This window comes from Taudactylus pleione, unplaced genomic scaffold (genome assembly GCF_031769625.1).
Source record: "Taudactylus pleione unplaced genomic scaffold, aTauple2 ptg000487l, whole genome shotgun sequence".
Taxonomy (NCBI): Eukaryota; Metazoa; Chordata; class Amphibia; order Anura; family Myobatrachidae; genus Taudactylus; species Taudactylus pleione.
This window is the reverse complement of record NW_028284889.1, coordinates 3,435,904-3,453,523: the sequence shown is the minus strand read 5'-3', so window position 1 is coordinate 3,453,523 and position 17,620 is coordinate 3,435,904. Positions and strand designations below refer to the sequence as shown.

General features: G+C 42.2%; 1 protein-coding gene across 1 annotated transcript in view; it reads right to left on the bottom strand.

Annotated features, from left to right (window-relative positions):
- Window positions 1-17,620, bottom strand: part of TRIM37 (tripartite motif containing 37) — a 211,563-nt gene that overhangs the window by 112,613 nt on the left and 81,330 nt on the right. The window contains 3 exon segments of the mRNA XM_088449534.1: window positions 10,259-10,284; window positions 10,287-10,385; window positions 16,701-16,768. Coding sequence (XP_088305660.1) covers window positions 10,259-10,284; window positions 10,287-10,385; window positions 16,701-16,768 — 193 coding nt within the window.

Below are 17,620 nucleotides of genomic sequence, written 5' to 3'. Positions count from 1 at the left end.
TCTGCAGGCACCAGGGCTCCTCTTGGCAACTATACGGTGCAGCCGCTGTGACAATAGGAAAATAAGGATTCAGAAGTTGTCACTCTGCCCCCACTTGCACCCTTCCCACCAATGTACCAACATACAGTATGACAAGTAATAATGCACTGAAGAAAGGGGTTTAGGAATCCTTTCAAATACTAGTTGGGTTTTCTCTAATTTCCAATGGAATACATTTTCCAAGTGAGTTACAAGACATAACATAGAAAGAAAGATTTACAAACAGGTGGTTAATTATCCTGGCAGTTTAGAGTATGTGCTACTGTATTTCAATTCCAACAATATGAAAACACCTTCCCCACCTCCAATTTCAACAATATTGTTGTGGACAGTGTTTAATGTATCTAATCAAACACTATATTATAAATATTAGGGGTGTGCACCGGCCACTTTTCGTGTTTTGGTTTTGGATCTGGATTGGTTTTGCCAAAACCACCCTTCGGTGTTTTGGGTTCTAGGTTTTGTGTTTTGGTTCTGTATTTTTTTAAAAAAAAGCATAAAAACAGCTAAAATCACAGAATGTGTTGATTTTTCTGCTCCTATGCTATTATTAACCTCAAAAACCTTAATTTCCACTCATTTCCAGTCTATTCTGAACACCTCACAATAGTGTTTTTATGTCCAAAAGGTTGCACCGAGGTAGATGGATGACTATGCTAAGCGACACGAGTGGGCGGCACAGACACGTGGCCCATCTAGGAGTGACACTGCAGTGGCAGACAGGATGGCAGTTTGAAAAACTAGGCCGCAAACACTACATAATGCAAAGAAAAAAAAGAGGTGCAAGATGGAATTGTCCTTGGGCCCTCCCACCCACCCTTATGTTGTATAAACAGGACATGCACACTTTAACAAACCAATCATTTCAGCGCCAGGGTCTGCCACACGACTGTGGCTGAAATGATTGGTTCGTTTGGGCCCCCACAAAACAAGCTGGCAATTAATCTGTCCCTGCACAAACTGGCTCTACGGAGGCAAGATGTCGTCCTAATCCTCCTCATTCACCGATTCCTCACCCTCTTCAGTGTTGTGTACATCCTCATCCCTCACAGAGTATTAATTCGTCCCCGCTGGAATCCACCACCACAGGTCCCTCTGTACGTTCTGGAGGCTGGTCTCCCTGGAAGAGTTGATAATTCATTTTTATGAACATCATCTTCTCCACATTTTGTGGAAGCAACCTCCTATGCCTTTCGCTGACAAGGTTCCCGGCTGCACTCAACACTCTTTCGGAGTACACACTGGAGGGGGGGCAACTCAGGTAAAATAGAGCCAGTTTGTACAGGGGCCTCCAAATTGCCTACTGACATGCCTACTTGGATGCTGTCACCGATGTAATCCTTTAACAGACAGACACACGCTTGTCGCTGCTGCTTTGAGGATGCAGGTGCGGCTACAGCCCATACAATTCACAAAGACAGAAAAAAAAAAAAGAAGAATTTTAAATTTTTTGTGGAGTGCACTTTCGGGGTTACACCACCCTTTAAAAGAAAGGAGCACGCTTGTTGCTGCTGCTTTGAGGATGCAAGTGCGGCTACAGGGCCTGATTCAGAGCCGCTCGTAAGCGGCCGCTCGTTCGCTCCTAGCGATGTTCGCATAACTGCGCATGCGTATAGGTCGTAATGCGCATGCGCCAACCAGTCATTGCGGTTGGAAATCGAGCGCTCGCAAAACAGCGAGTGCCTGCTAATTTGAGTGACAGGATGAGGCGTTTGTGGGTGGTAACAGGGGAAGGTGCTTGAAAACGGGGAGTGGTGATCCAAACGCAGGCGTGCCAAACGGTCAAAACGGGCGTTTTAAGGGTGTGCATAATTAACAAAGCAGCGTCATCGACCACGTCACTTGGTTGTTTCTTAGCCTGAACTGTTCGCATGATTGCGGTAGGTAAATCCAACCACAAGCACTGCGAGCAGTGCAGACGCCTTTCGATGTACTCGATTAATCTAATAAATAGCGGAGATGACGTAGGATGCAAGCGGCCAGGGGGCGTCTTTACAAAATAGCAAGCGCATGTTTCGTTCGCTCGCTCAGACATAGAGGCGTCAACAGACCGCAAAGAGCGAGCGCTCAATTTAAACATCCGGCCCCTTTTTCTGAACGAGCGAGCGCAAATAGCGTCCGGCCCTGAATCAGGCCCACAGCCCACACAATTCACAAAGACAGAAAAAAAAGAATTTTTTTATTGTTTGTGGAGCGCACTTTGAGGGTTACACCACCCTTTAACAGACAGACGCACGCTTGTCGCTGCTGCTTTGAGGATGCAGGTGCGGCTACTGCGCATACATTTCACACACAAACACAGAAAAAAAGATTATTTTATTTTGTTGGAGCGCACTTTGGGGGTAACACCACCCTTTAAAAGACAGACGCATACTTGTTGCTGCTGCTTTGAGGACAGTATCATATGCAGTGACAGTAGACTTGACAGAAATTGTTGGCACGTCCTTCAGTCCGGACCAGATGTCCAAACCGGCCCTTGACTTATGACACAGGCGCACGCTTGGCGCTGCTACTGTGTTGATGCACGTGCAGCTACATCGCACACAAGTCAAAAACACAGAAAAAAATTGTTTTTTATTTTTTGGAGCACTTTGGGGGTTACACCACCCTTTAACAGACTTATGGGACACAGGTGCACGCTTGGCGCTGCTCCTTTGTTGATGCACGTGCAGCCACAGTGCACACAATTCACAAACACAGAAAATATTTTTTTATTTTGTTTGGAGTGCACTTTGGGGGTTACAGCACCCTTTAACGGTGAAGCCAGCCGGCCCTTTACCTATGACACAGGCGCACGCTTGGCGCTACTTTGTTGATGCATGTGCGGCTACTGCGCACACAATTCACAAACACAAAAAAATATATATATTTTTTTTTTTTGGAGTGCACTTTGGGGGTTACAGCACCCTTTAACGGTCAAGCCAGCTGGCCCTTTACCTATGGGACACAGGCGCACGCTTGGCACTACTTTGTTGATGCACGTGCGGCTACTGCGCACACAATTCACAAAAACAGAGAAAATATATATATTTTTTTTTGCACTTGGGGTGAGCACCCATGATGGACAGAGCACTACCTGGACAACACTACAGCACCCCTTTAGGACTAGGACACTGCACAGGACTTTGGAGTGGACACAGCCCCTATGGACAACAGCAGCACAGCACAACACAGCCAGCCCCTATGGACTTTGGACTGGAGGAGTGGACACAGCCCCTATGGACAACAGCAGCACAGCACAGCACAACACTACACTGCACTGCACTACACAGCCCAGCCCTAACTCCCACCCTCCCTCTTCACTGTCCACAGCAGAGTGAGAAAATGGCGCCGACGCGGGTACCTTATATAGAATCCAAAACCCGCGAGACCCGGAAGGCGGGATGATGAAGTTTTGCCTCGATTTCAGATCCGAGTCAGGCAGGAAAAGTCGAGCCTGACTCGGATCGGCCTCGGATCGGGGGGGGGCGGATTTCAGAAATCCGAACCCGCTCACCCCTAATAAATATACACACACATACCTAAATACACTCCACTGAATTAAGTGAACTATATTTTGAGTGTTTTAAAACATCTGCCTGCTGGTCTGATCGTCTGTACTATACTTTGTTGTGCTCCATTATATACGGAGGGTTTGATTCCCCATTGTATGTATATGTATGGCAGTATACATAGATCAGAATCTCCATTGGGGCAGGTAAGGATGTGAATGACTAAATGTTCTCCGTAAAGTGCTGTAAAATATGCAAGCACTATATAAAAACAACATAATAAACTTATGCTTGACAGTACACAACTAAAATGACAAATGCAAACACACCCAGGGATCAAACAAGCACACAAAAAATACACGTGTCTACACACACACAACCTGTGTCCATGGGTATTAGGTAAATCTTTCTAATACTAAATAGGAACATCCTCTTTCCCCAGAGAAGCCTAAACTTCATGCAGGATGGTTCCAACGTGGTGCTGGAAACATCTTTCCGAGATTCTGGTAAATACTGACATGACAGCATGACACAGTCACACATTTATGCAGCAAATCTCCAATTCCACCACATCCCATAGGTGCACTATTGGATTGAGATCTGATGATTGTAAAAAGCAATTGGAATATTCTGAACACACTGTCATTTTTGTTGAACCAGTGCAAGTATACACTTAGTCACATGGCGCTCTATCCTTCTTGTAGCCATTTGGAAATGGGTAGCCTGTATCCATAAAGGGATGCACACGGACAGCAACAATACTTAAGAATGCTGTGACATTTAATCAATGATATATTGGTATTAAAGTACTAATGTGCGTCAATAAAAAAATCCCCACACCATCACATCACCACCACGTGCCTGAACCACAATGGACTCATGGATTCATGTTGTTTACGCCCCCTTCTGACCCTAATATCAGCATGTCACAGCACAAATTGAGAAATTTTGCTTGGCCTGAAAAATCTCAAAGCTCATTATACCCTCCATTGAGTGTTTTAGCTGATAAGATTGGAACCAAACGTGGTCTGCTGCTGTAGCAAGTCACTTCAGGGTTCAATGTACTATGTGTTTAGAGATGTTCTTCTGCATACCACTGTTGTAATTATGGTTATTTGTGTTACTGCTGTCTTCCTGTCAGTCTAAACCAATCTGACCAGCTTCCTCTGACCCTCTCTCATTAATAATGCATTTTTTTTGTGATGTGCACCATGCTCTGCAAACTCTACAGAGTGTTGTGTGTGACTTCCCCATGAGCTCATGAATTTCTGAGCTCACACGACCCCAACTGGCACAAAATTATTCTGAGGTCCTAATCACTCAGATCACATTTCTATCCCATTCCAGCGTTTCATCTTAACTATTTAATCATTTGACCATGTCCGCTTGCTTCAATGCATGGAGTTGCTGCCACATGATTGGTCAGTTATTTGCATTACAGGTTGAGTCTCCCATATCCAAAATTCTTGGGACCAGATGTATTTTGGATATCGGAATATTCCGTATTTTGGAATATTTGCATATCATAATGGTCCCTGAGGAAAATCTCCAGAGGAGAGATTGAAACGTTGGCAATGAAGATGACCTGTTGGTGATTTACACGTTCGTGTTTTCAGAAGTCCTGAGAGTGCCACACATTCAGCCACATATACTATACGGATTGTTTGGTCAATACCGGGGGAGGACACCCAGGCAAGTTATACATTCTTTTGTTGTTGGAGTGCTGGTCTTTGGAGGATTTATAATATATATATATATACATACACATACATACACATACATATACACACTCCAACAATTAACATGGTGTTATATAATGTGTCAATATTAGGGGTGTTAGAGACCCACCTGATAAGGTTCACCTTGAAGTGGTAGGTGGGAAAACATCTTTGGCTAAACGTGTACTAAGAACCTTATTATACAATCATGTTAATTGTTGGAATCTCAACATGGTAGCACCTCTTATTATGTTTAAATTAGGATGTGCAGCCCAGCTCCCCTTTTTCCTATGTATGTGTGTGTTTAAGGTACACTTGTTGGTGAGACCACTTCTCCTGGGATAGCACTCCTCACACCTTCCCCAGGTGATTTTAATTAGTTTAGGTCCTTTGCATTGCAGTACACACATTTAATGGGCACTATTACAGGCAAGTCCTAGATGAATTTATATAATCTAAGTATTAGGGATGTTAGGGACCCACCTGATGAGGGACAAACATCTTTGGCCAAACATGTACTAAGAACCTTATTATACAAGCATATTAATTGTTGGAGTTTATTATATATATATATTTTGATAATGAGTATTCTTCGTGCTTAGAGTGTGCATTTGCGTTTTTCCTCTTTTTTCTCCATGTGAAATAAATGTGACCAGCTGTAGTCAGCACCAACCACTTGAGGTCACAATGCTGTACGTGACTACTGTACACTAAATGTCCTTATTTCAATGATTATTACTCATTAAACTGTATTGTAGCATAATGGGTGGAGGATTGGAGTGACTCCAATCCCATTATACTCCTCCACTTTTATTTTGGATATAGCAACTACTGGGTTCAGGGCTGCATATGAAAATCCACAAGTCTGGAATGAGATTGGGCCACAGGGAGGTGGGGGGGTGGGGGGTTGGGGCTAATTGAATATTAACCCCAAGAGGGGAATTCAATATGAAACTTAAACTTCCCTGTCGAAGTTTACGTTTCATATCGGAGCTTTTACCTGGGATAAAGTATTGGGGCGCGCGCCTGCTTAACCCCATATTCAATATGAAGCTAACGAAAACGGGAGCCTGCGAAGTGGGATTTGCGTAAAGTTACGAAATTTTCCTTAAAAAAAATTGTAGGACCCCCCTAAAGTTGTAAAAACATGGGGGATCACTATGGGTACCCCCGTTTTGGCCTGTAAATGAAAGTCGGAGATTTAAATAGCCGCAGCAGGTGTTTTTTTCCCAACATTGAAGAAGTGTTGCAGAAGAGCACTTAGGTTATTTTTTTCGTTTTTTTAAGTGGTCCCATCAAATTTGGGGTACGTGAAAATGGGTACTAGCATATTTTGATGTCTCTAAAGTAAGTTTTTAAAAATTCTGCATTTGTGCACCTGCCGCTATAAATCTATTCTAGAAAACACCTGCCGCATACATGCAGAATAGCCCTGAACCCATTTCCCTATTGTTAAACAATTTTCTCCCTTTTTTTTTTTTTCACCTTAATTTTTTAAATAATTTTGGGGTGTCCCTATTTTTTTTTTTTTACTTTTATTGACACAGTTATTTTTTAAATGTCATTCCATGGGGTGCAGGCTATTTTTTTTTTAAGCCTGCACCCCTAAACCGCAATTCTGCACTTTTTTTCGCCACCTATTCAGTGGTGAAAAGTTATCCCCGTTTTTTTTCAAAGGCTTTTCGAACCTGCGAAAAAGTCTTTGAAATTGAATACGGTGTAAAAGTAAAACCTGCGATAATGACGTCATAGGTGCGATATTAACGCAAAAACTGAGTTTTCGCTCCATACTGAATTCCCCTACCAGAGTATTAAATATTGGAGATCGTTACATTATCATTATGTAAAACATTGTGGTAAAACAAACAATGTAATAAGTTAAAATCCCAGGTGTCATGTTAATGCTTGCTACATCGGTATGACACAGGTTCTAATGATAATCCACAATATACTAGGTAGGCTTAGTTTTACAAAATCTACTTTGCCTCCAGTGTGACTCCACATATCTAAAAAAATATCTGTAGGAGACTGTCACTCCGAATCAGGCTTCTGCACTTCCCTATAGTAAAGTAACAAAATGAAATGCATTCTTCCTAAGCAGAATTTTAAAGAACACTTATTAATGAAAAAAAAGGGGTTGGGGGGTTAATCGGTGGGTATCTTGGAGCAAACCCAAGATGGTCATTGTAAGAGTTAGCTCTGGCCCCTAAGTCTTCAACTACCCTGATGGTCCCCCTTGTCATCCAATGCATGATTAGCCTACACAGACAGTAGATTTGACAAGATTTTCCATGTCACTCATATTCCCTGCTGCATGATCATAATCCTGTAGAGTTTGATAGTAAGTGCTCACAGAGCCCACTGCCTTCCTCAGATTCTTGATGAGCAGCCTCACAAGGTGTTCCATCTTTATTATTTTCAAACCAAATAAGAAGTGGCAAGTGCAGCATGGGAACAATTGTGGGTGAAATCATGCCACAGGTATTTGCGGACTTATCACCTATGACATAGCAGAAGATGTAAGAGTAGAGCCGGGTACACACAAGACAATGTCTAGCGTGCCCGACATCTTCAGCGACAGGACCCGGCATCGGCTAGTGCATACACACTTGCCGATGTTGGCAGCGACGGAGGGGACCATGCTGTCCATGCTGCATTCAGCAGCATGGCCCTCGCTAATGACATCCCCTGTCGAGCCTGCATGTAGGGCCGACGGAGGATGTAGCGATGGACGATGCGCTCCAGAGAGCGCATCGTGAGCGACATTGCAGGTACACACTATATGATGTGCCCGGTAGGACAGTCCGATCTGCCGGATCAGACGACAGATCATCTAGTGTGTACCCAATATAAGCTGCACATAGATTCTTCATTTGTGGAAGGTGGTGAAGTATTAAAGGACACATTTGTTTAAGTTAAAAATGTTTTCTTGTTTTTCAGGGGGGGGGGGGGGGTCTCTTTAAATACAATTTATAGTAATTATCAAATCTAGATACATATTATGGTCCCCATCACCCTTCAGAGCTTTTCATTACTCCAAAGACCTTCTGTCCTCCATTAGAAACATTTTCTTTAGAGTATGTGCTTGAAGTAATCTTTACACTATAGTTATGGATTACTACTTTTCCCCCCCAATACAGAGGTGTCCTCACTCGTCTTTTCGGCAGCTGCACCAAACAGCCCTTTCTCAGTTGCCAGTTGTGAGGTTTTTATTTTTCTAGTTCAACCTTTTGCCTAAGTGCCCGAGCCACCAAAACCAGATATACGCCCTGGCGGTGAGAGTGAGAGCTCAGAGCTGGGACAAGCCGAGTGTCATAGTCTCTGAGTGGCATAGTCACATTAGACGATATTTCGGCCAATCTGACAGATCAGTCCGATATATTGTCAATATCGTTTAATGTGTATGCTCCATGTCGGGCCATGCGCGCTCCCATTTGGTCGTCATATCGTCAGGTCACACGTACATGCAGCTCAATTTGACAATGAGACTGACGACCACATCCCGCGGAATGCGGCAGGGGCAGACATATCGGGCAGTCAGGCACCGGATGTGTACCGGTCGCCCGATATGTCAGCCGGTCGCCCTTGCAGTCGCCCATAATCGTTGGGTACACATATCCTTTAATGTGTACCCAGCTTTAGAAGATCAATAACACCTTTTTGATGGATGTGACTAACATCCAGAGGGTTAAGCAGGCAATAGAGTCATTATCTTGGACCAACAGTACCTATGACCAGACCGATCTTCGGTGAAGCAAGCTAAACATTGATCAAGGCCTATTGTAAACCCAATTATTGTTGAGGCTTTTCTTGGCCTTTCTTCAGAAGATTTATATTCTTTAGATCAGTGGTTCTCAAACTCGGTCCTCAGGACCCCACACAGTTCACTTTTTCCAGGTCACCCAGAAGGTGCACAGGTGTATTCATTACTCACTGACATGTTTTAAAAGATCAACAGGTGCAGCTAATTATTTCACTAGTAATTATGTGAGGAGACCTGCAAAACATGCACTGTTTGGGGTCCTGAGGACCGAGTTTGAGAACCTGTGCTTTAGATCATAGCGTTCGGTTAGCTATACAACTTAAAAAATAATAATAATAATAATTTAAGAAGTTTTTGTTTTTATTGAAATGTTTGGAGTTGTATTTTCTAAACATCACCAAAAAAACAGTTCAAGGTTGATGATGGATTTTTTTTTACTTTATTTTGCTAGTTAGCCAGTCTTGAATGATATGAAAAAACTGTATAGAAATAATATAATACATACAGTACCATCATGAAAGCTAGTCAACCTACAGCATAAAATGAAGAGTCATTTACTTTTCTAACCCAGGCCTGGAATGCACAGTAGTTTCCTGAAGGTATTTCTTTACTACATTTACCATTTGGAATACATACGTGTTCTCATACACCTATCTCTTTTACGCTATGTGGCGCGAGAAGCCTGGCACAATAATTTAAGCAAAGATCCTGGCAAGGTGATGAAGAAAGGAAAATACTGTAACCCATTCCTATACACTTGCGATAAAGCTAAAGATGCTCTTCTAAAGTCTCATTTGAGTTTTGCAGCATGCAAATTCTTACTGAAAGTTAAAAGGAAACTGTTGACTAGAACTACAGATTTAGAAGTCACTATGGCCGTTGTGTTCCTTTAACACCAAAAAGCATGTGGAAAACCTCATTGTGTGTTTGTTTTCAGGTATTTTAACCATTTTCCCAGCTTATCAAGTCTGAAAAGCAAAAAGATCTAGGGGGTCTACTTACTAAGCAGTGTTAGGAGACAGAGTGAAAAGTGATAAGAAAGTGATAAGTTGCCAACCAATCAGCTCCCAACTGCCATCTCACAGGCTGTGTTTGAAAAATGACAGTTGGGAGCTGATTGGCTGGCACCTTATCACTTTTCACTCTGTCTCCTAACACTGCTTAGTAAATAGACTCACTAGAGTGCATTCATAGTAATAATCCACTAGAGTAACAGAGTATGTTAATGAACAAATCCAATTTGGTACCTAGTGAAATCTGGTGGGACTGGGGGTGGGTGACGAAAGAAGCCATGGGTTTCCTGTGAACTTGCTGAAACATCATTAGAATTTCTGGACTCTTAGAGATAAGCTCGCTTTTACTGCAGGATCGAAGCTGTGGAAAGAGAAAAAAAAATAAAAAATTTACAGACTACCAATCATTTTAAATGTAAAAAATCATCAAATGATCCAAGGAAATCTTAATCTATGTAGTACATGGAGCAGACCACATAAATATTATGATTGTTTATTTATAAAGAACCAGAAAAACCTGCAGAGCCATACAATGGAGAAGAAGAGCATATAACAAATGCTGGGCATACACTGCCAGATAAAATGTCTGTCAGACCGACAGACATTTTATCTGGCCGGCTGCCAGCCGCAGATGTCGCCGGCATACACTGTGAGAGAAATCTCACAGTGTATATCCCGACATCCGCGCTCCGCCCCCGGGGGAGGAGACATTTCCCTGTTCCTTCCGTAGGAAGGAACACAGGAAATGTCTGTCTGTCGGCCGCGCTGGGCATACACTGCCCGATGCGGCCGACAGTTTCCCGGGTAAATATCGCATCGGACGGGCATGCTGGACAATCCAGCATGCCCGACCGAGCAATATTTAACCCTCGGTCGCCCGCATACACGCTGCAATTATCGCGGCGATCTGCCGATATCGGGCGGATCGTCCCGATAATTACAGAGTGTATGGCCAGCAAAAGTCATAACAGGCAAATTGAAGATATTGTGCATAATATCACAGGGGATGGGAGCAGACAAGTGGAAGGAGGGCTCTGTTTGTGAAAGCTTACAATCTAATGGTGAAGCATGAGACAAGACGACTCAGAAAGAATGTGTGTTATGAGACTTTGATGAACATGAGCGTCTTTAAAGACAGTCTGAAGCACTGGAGCTTAGTGGAGAATGTGACTACATGTGGGAGTAAGGGGGGGGGGGGGGGGGGGGGGGGGGGGGGGAGAGAGAGGTGGAGGAGGAGAGGGGAGAGGAGAGAGAGGAGAGAGAGAGAGAGAGAGAGAGAGAGAGAGAGAGGAGAGAGAGAGAGAGAGAGAGAGAGAGGAGAGAGAGAAGAGAGAGAGAGAGAGAGAGAGAGAGAGAGAGAGAGAGAGAGAGAGAGAGAGAGAGAGAGAGAGAGAGAGATATATATATATATATATATATATATATATATAGATAGATATATATATATATATATATGAGACAGGGGGTTACCCCAAAACGCCGCTGGATTAAAGGACGTTTTATTTCTATTGATGAGTGCCGCCTACAAACCGCTTTCTATTTATGGGAATCATGATATCCTAAGGAGAGCACCGCAGCAAGTTAAAGTTTTGTCCTTGGAGTGCTGGGCTGATCTTTGGTGTATGTATGTATGTTTTTTTTTTAAAAGGTACATTCTCACACATAGGCCCGAAATCAATTAGAAGCAAAAACCCGAGATCCGCGAAAAAGTATTGCCGATTGCGACTTTTCGCCTGTCGAAAACCTCTCTCTGTATTCAATTCCATCCGATTTTCGCATACGCGAAAATGCAAAGCAATGTAATAGGCGAAAAAGATTTGCCTCTGAATAGCAGGAGAAAAAAAGTGTAACATTTTTATTTAGGGGTGCAAAGTTGGGGAAACCACTCAGAACCCTTGGAACAGGCCCACAAAAAAAAAAAAAAAGTAGAGGACACCCATAAAAAGTAGCTTGAATTTGGGGGTGAAAAAGTACAAAGTGGGGGTACAAACATAAAAAGTAGCGAAATAGACTTTTTGGGGGTCTGCAAGTATCGGTGAGTTGTTTTTTTGATTGCGGGTGTTTGTCTAAGGTACATTTTTTTAATAACTTCACTTTAGCGACTTTTAAATATGCTTGCGCCCATTTTCAAGTACCCCAAATTTGACAGGACTACTTATTTTCTCCAAAAAAAACCCTTCTTAATGCTATTTTTCACCACTTGTGCGAAGATGCTAATTAGAGGCAATTGTACCAACTTAAGTACCCCCGTTTAATTGGGGCTAATCGGGCACTACTACATTGATCCCCAATGTTTATGCATCTTTTTGGGGGGGGGGGGTTCAGATTGACTTCCCCGATTCTGACACCACTTTCCGCCATGTTCTGCCATTGCGTGTCGCCGTTTTCGTGTCTTTTGGAATTGAATAGGGCGAATCGCGGGTACGCGTACGATAAGTTTCCACGGCTAAAATACGCGATGTAGGCGAAAAGTCCGGCAGGCAAAACTTTATCGTGTACGCAAAACTAATTGCCCATAATTTGAATTTACACTATTAACCAAATTCATCTCCCTTTTTATTCACATAAAATAATCTTCATCTATTTCCATGAGAATAAAGACTAATTCAAATTAGGATTTACATTAGAAAATCTACAGATAAAATTGCATTAGTTCAGTCTAGGTCTGGCATGATAATATTTAGCATTAAGCTTCTCTGCTAGTTGAGAGTCTAGCGTGAACAAAATAAGAGCTTGAACCAAAGTTAAGCAGGTGGCACTATAGAGCGGATGCTGGCATGGTTTACTGACCTGATCATAACAGGTAAGGGGCCAATACAATTAGCCACTAGTTGGGCGAAAATCGCTTAATGTGGGCTAAAAATCTGCAGCCATGACAGTTTGCCATTTAATTAAGAATACACATTGAGCTAATGCAGGCCTCAATGGGAGTTAACATTGATTTTAGTTTGCAAGCTCCAGACTAGGTGAAAAGTATGGTAAAATCTTATTCTAAAAAGGCAAAAATGTTGGGACAGTGCAGTACAACGCTACTCCCAAAGAACAAAATTGTATTTAGAGGTTTTCAAATAGAAAATTATGACATCTAATTTTTCTGGAGGTTTTCTTTAAATCGGCCCCTAAGTGTCACTCAATACACAGTTTTACTATTCCTAAATAACAAAATGGGTCCAACAAAGAAAATCAAGAAATCAAATGATACTTTCTTATGATAAAGAAAATCACATTCACATCTTAAGAATGAAACTGCATATGAATAGTAACAGTAAAGCTCATCCATATAGAGGAAGATCTGGAGAATCAGCCAGCATGGATGTAAGGGGATACCAAGGTGGTTGTCCTTTATTGTGAAACCAATCACATCATTAAATTCGAGTCATGTGACTGGCTTATAAACAGAAAATTGTGTCCGCTTCTTGCTTGGTCAGATTAGTCACTTGTATATTGTTTATATGATGTGACTATGGAGAACGGACACGGACAGTGCCATTTACATTTAAATAAAGGAACAGTATATCTGTATTTATGTACGTGAATACTTATATTAGTAAGTGTGAGATATTCATATCTATGAATAACTATATTAACAGCTTGATGTTTGTTCATCCTAATATTTACACAAGTGCTGCCCATGCATCTAATAAGTATATAAGGGTTATGGATTATAATATTTGCTTCTGAAGAAGCTGTGGGGTGCTTGCCACAGCGAAATGCATCCAGCTGTTATCACCTGTATTGCACCATCTTTGACCAGTTTATTTAAACAACAAGAAGAGGGTCAGTTACCAGGTTTACAAGTTTCATTGGACAACTACTCCCAGATCAGTTATACGCATGTGGCTGCTGAGAGCTCACTGCAAGGCAGTTAGGAAAAAACACAGTTGATGTAAAATTGTGTATGTTCAGATGTCACGCATCTGTACAACATACTGTTGTCTCAAAACCCACTCAGAATGATATGAAAGATTTGCCTTAAATTAAATTTCTTTGAAACACTTCATGGTAGTATACATGAATGGGATTACTTCCAACTCATATTAGAGCCAGGAAAAGAAATACCTCCAGAAGGCATACAGAGGGGCATATCCAATTGGCCGAGAAGTTTTATGCGGACCTCGCAATCAATTTTGGCTTATCGTGGGTATGTGCACTCCCAATACTCAGGTTATCCAATTAAAAAAAAAAAATTGGTTAGGGGAGGGTTTTGTGAGCAAAATTCCATGGGAGCAGGGTTAGAGGTAGTGTAGTGTGTGCAGGGAGCATGTGCAGAGTTAGGGGTAGTGTAGTGTGTGCAGGGAGCGGGTGCAGAGTTAGGGGTAGTGTAGTGTGTGCACTGAACACCAAAAACCTCAGACCTGCAGGAAAAACTCAGCAGGTGCAAGATTTTTGGTACACTCATTCCTAATTGGATATGCCCCATAGTGTGAACTTAAAACAAAGAGCTGGGGTAGGAATATTGAGCTGCCATGAAATATATCAAAGAAATGAAAGTTAATGATTGTTACAAACAATTTACAAAAGTAATGTATCATAACAATACGAGAAACAATTGGGTGGGCTCAAGCACAATCAACACACGAACGTGCACATTTTTTATTTTACTGAAGGATTTTCCTTACAAAATGAGTATCAGCAGGAGATAATGTTTGAAATAGGTATGAAGATGTGACCACACTATAGCCTTAAAGATATCGTCGACTGTGGCCTGAGCCCCGCGAACCCTTGTAGAATGTGAGCTTAGAATTTCTGGCACCACACATTCATTTCTCTTATAAGACTGTGAAACAACATTCCTGATCCATCTCGCCATATTATGTTTGTATGTAGCATGCCCAGGAGGCAATCCTATGGTAAGGACAAAAAGTTGATTCGTCTTTCTGAATACTTTCACTCAGAGAGGTAAATGGAAATTGCCCTAAGACAGGGATGGGGAACCTCAGGCACGTCGGCCGTATAAGGCCCCCGGAATCATTTGGTCTGGTCCTCTGAGCTTTTTTTTTAGCCTCATCTGGCTAGCAGGGTGCCTAGAATGGCACCGTGCAGCCAGAATCTATGCAGCAGCGTTGCCTGGGACGTCCTGAGGACGCTTCAGATGGTCACACCGCTGCCCTTACTGCTCCCTGGAGCATCCTCAGGATGCTCCGGGCATTGCTGTAATCACCAGCGATTGTGGCCCGTCCCCCTTGTGACATCACACAGAGGGGATGTGGACTGCATCGGGCCAGCGAGTAATGTTATATATATCAAAATGGTCTTCGCCACCCCTGCCCTAAGAGATCATTCCTCCCTGTTGTAAGCTTCCTGCCCACAGAGATCGTATACATGTCTCCAAGATAAAAAAAAAAAATAGGAAATTAATTAAGTAGGATTAGTTTGCAACACCAATTTGCCTATATACTGTAAAATGTTCAAAAAACAGCACCTTACATGATAGGCCATGTCGCGAATGCTGCCAGAAACAACACCTTAATGGGCTGAGTTGCACGCTGCTGCACAGCTTTAGCATTTTTTGCTAATACCGGTAATACTTTAATACTAAATGCTAATACTGGTAATACTTTAATACTAAATGCTAATACTGGTAAAAGCCCTTCCCCGGGTACATCAGCGTGCATTTGAATGCGCAAGTGCTGTGACTTCCACTTTGAGCGTCTGAAGTTGCAACCATGGGAAGCCCCATTGGGACTTGTAGCCATCACATTCCATGAGCTGTATCTGGCAGATTATGGTCTCTGATGGACGCGATTAAGTGTCTAAGATTGCAACCACTTCTGCGACACTCCCATAACACACAGACGTGATATGTTCAAAAGTCTGTTTAGCCACGCCCAGAAATGCCCAATACAACCCAAAGTGGCTCAATCAGTCCTGGGACTATGTATGCAGACACCATGGGATGCATGGGCTGTGCAACTTTTTGGTGATTTAAGAGCACACACAGTCGCAAAAAATTTGCTTATTTATGTGAACATGGCATGCTACTCAGAATCGGCCCCTATGTGTGAGACACTTGAGGGAGACATCTTGTAAAGAATCATATAATATCAGGCATTGAGGAATCCAGGACAAATATCTTAAAAGAGGATGGATTATTTTCATTGCATGATAAAAATATAATAAAGATTATTTTATGCTATTCAAGTATTCATAATACTAAACATAGTTAAAACCTTTAAAACAGTGAGAGCAAGGCCCTTGTCTAATCCGTATTGAAGCAAGCTAAGAATAGGCTGAAAAGATCAACCAATTTGGAATGAATATCTTCCAAACTCTAGACGTGAGAAAAGCAAGAGTTCTGTATTCTAGCTATAAGCACTTCATTTCAGATTCCTCAACCATGGTCACACAATCTTCACACAATTAAACAGGGCATGTGCAGCATTAAGAGAGGAATTGGTTCTGTCGTAGAAGATCATGGCAAAAAATGCTCAAACATCTGTTCTCTGGCCTATAAGAAGACTGGTCACCTAAACTTGACTGCACATAATGAAGTAAAATAAAAAAAGGGAAAAAAAACCCTGCAAAAACATGTTGGGTGGACTTGTCCACAACCAAATCAATTTACTCAAACTTAGTAAAATAACTCAAAAGAACAATTTACTGTAAAATGTATATTGTTACTATAAAAATAACAGTAATACTAATACAGTATCAAAAAAAATGTTTCATCATTCACCTGATGCTCTACTTCTTGCAATAGTGATTCCAGTAGCTCAGTTTCTTGCGTCAGAGAGGTTTTCTGGCCTAAAGAGGAAATTAGCATCAAGTCACAGTTGTACACCAGCATCACCATTTTTTTGTATTTTACGTATACAGCTCCACTTCCTAAAGTCTGTGAGATATGCTCAGCAACAATGTATTTTCGGGACCAGAGAGCAGCCAGTGCTGACTAGTAAATACGCTGGCTGAATCTCTGATCTCTGGCAATCAGTGGGACCCAGAAGCCTAGCTAATCACAGTACTGGCTGCCTCTCGATCCCAAATGGGCAAGCTGCACTCTTACTGCACAGGTTGGCAGGGAAACCAATGATTGGCTAGTCAGATTATAAGGTGATGATAGAAAATGCTAGTTTAGTGGCATTAGTTGAGAGTCTAATTCTGCTGGTTAGTGGTCAAATTAGTTTTGCATTGCATTAGCTTTTTGGCCAACTTTGTTGTATGGGGAAATACGAAATTCAAGTTGTTCTCTGCACTCCAAAATGTTGTCTTTTAACTCCAATCTTGCTGGAAAATGAATACACATGGCTTTATTACTGTTAGTTAGCGGATCATAGGCAAATGATTGTGGAATGGTGCCCACATCCATCGGTGGGGGGGGGGACGGACCATTCACCTCAGATGGGCTGGCCCTGCTGCTGCATTTAATGGCTTACCATGATCGCTCTATATGTCTGAAATATTACATACACTGCACTCTGTAAGCAGCAGATAATAGCTTAAGTGCTATATATGCCACTCTTCATGGGTTTGCCACACTCACCCTTAAAAACAAGAGATATGGTAAGAACTTACCTTTGTTATCTCTGTTTCTACGAAGTCCATAGGGTCCACAGGGTTGACCTTGGGGTATAGCTGGATCTGGATCCATGGGCACCA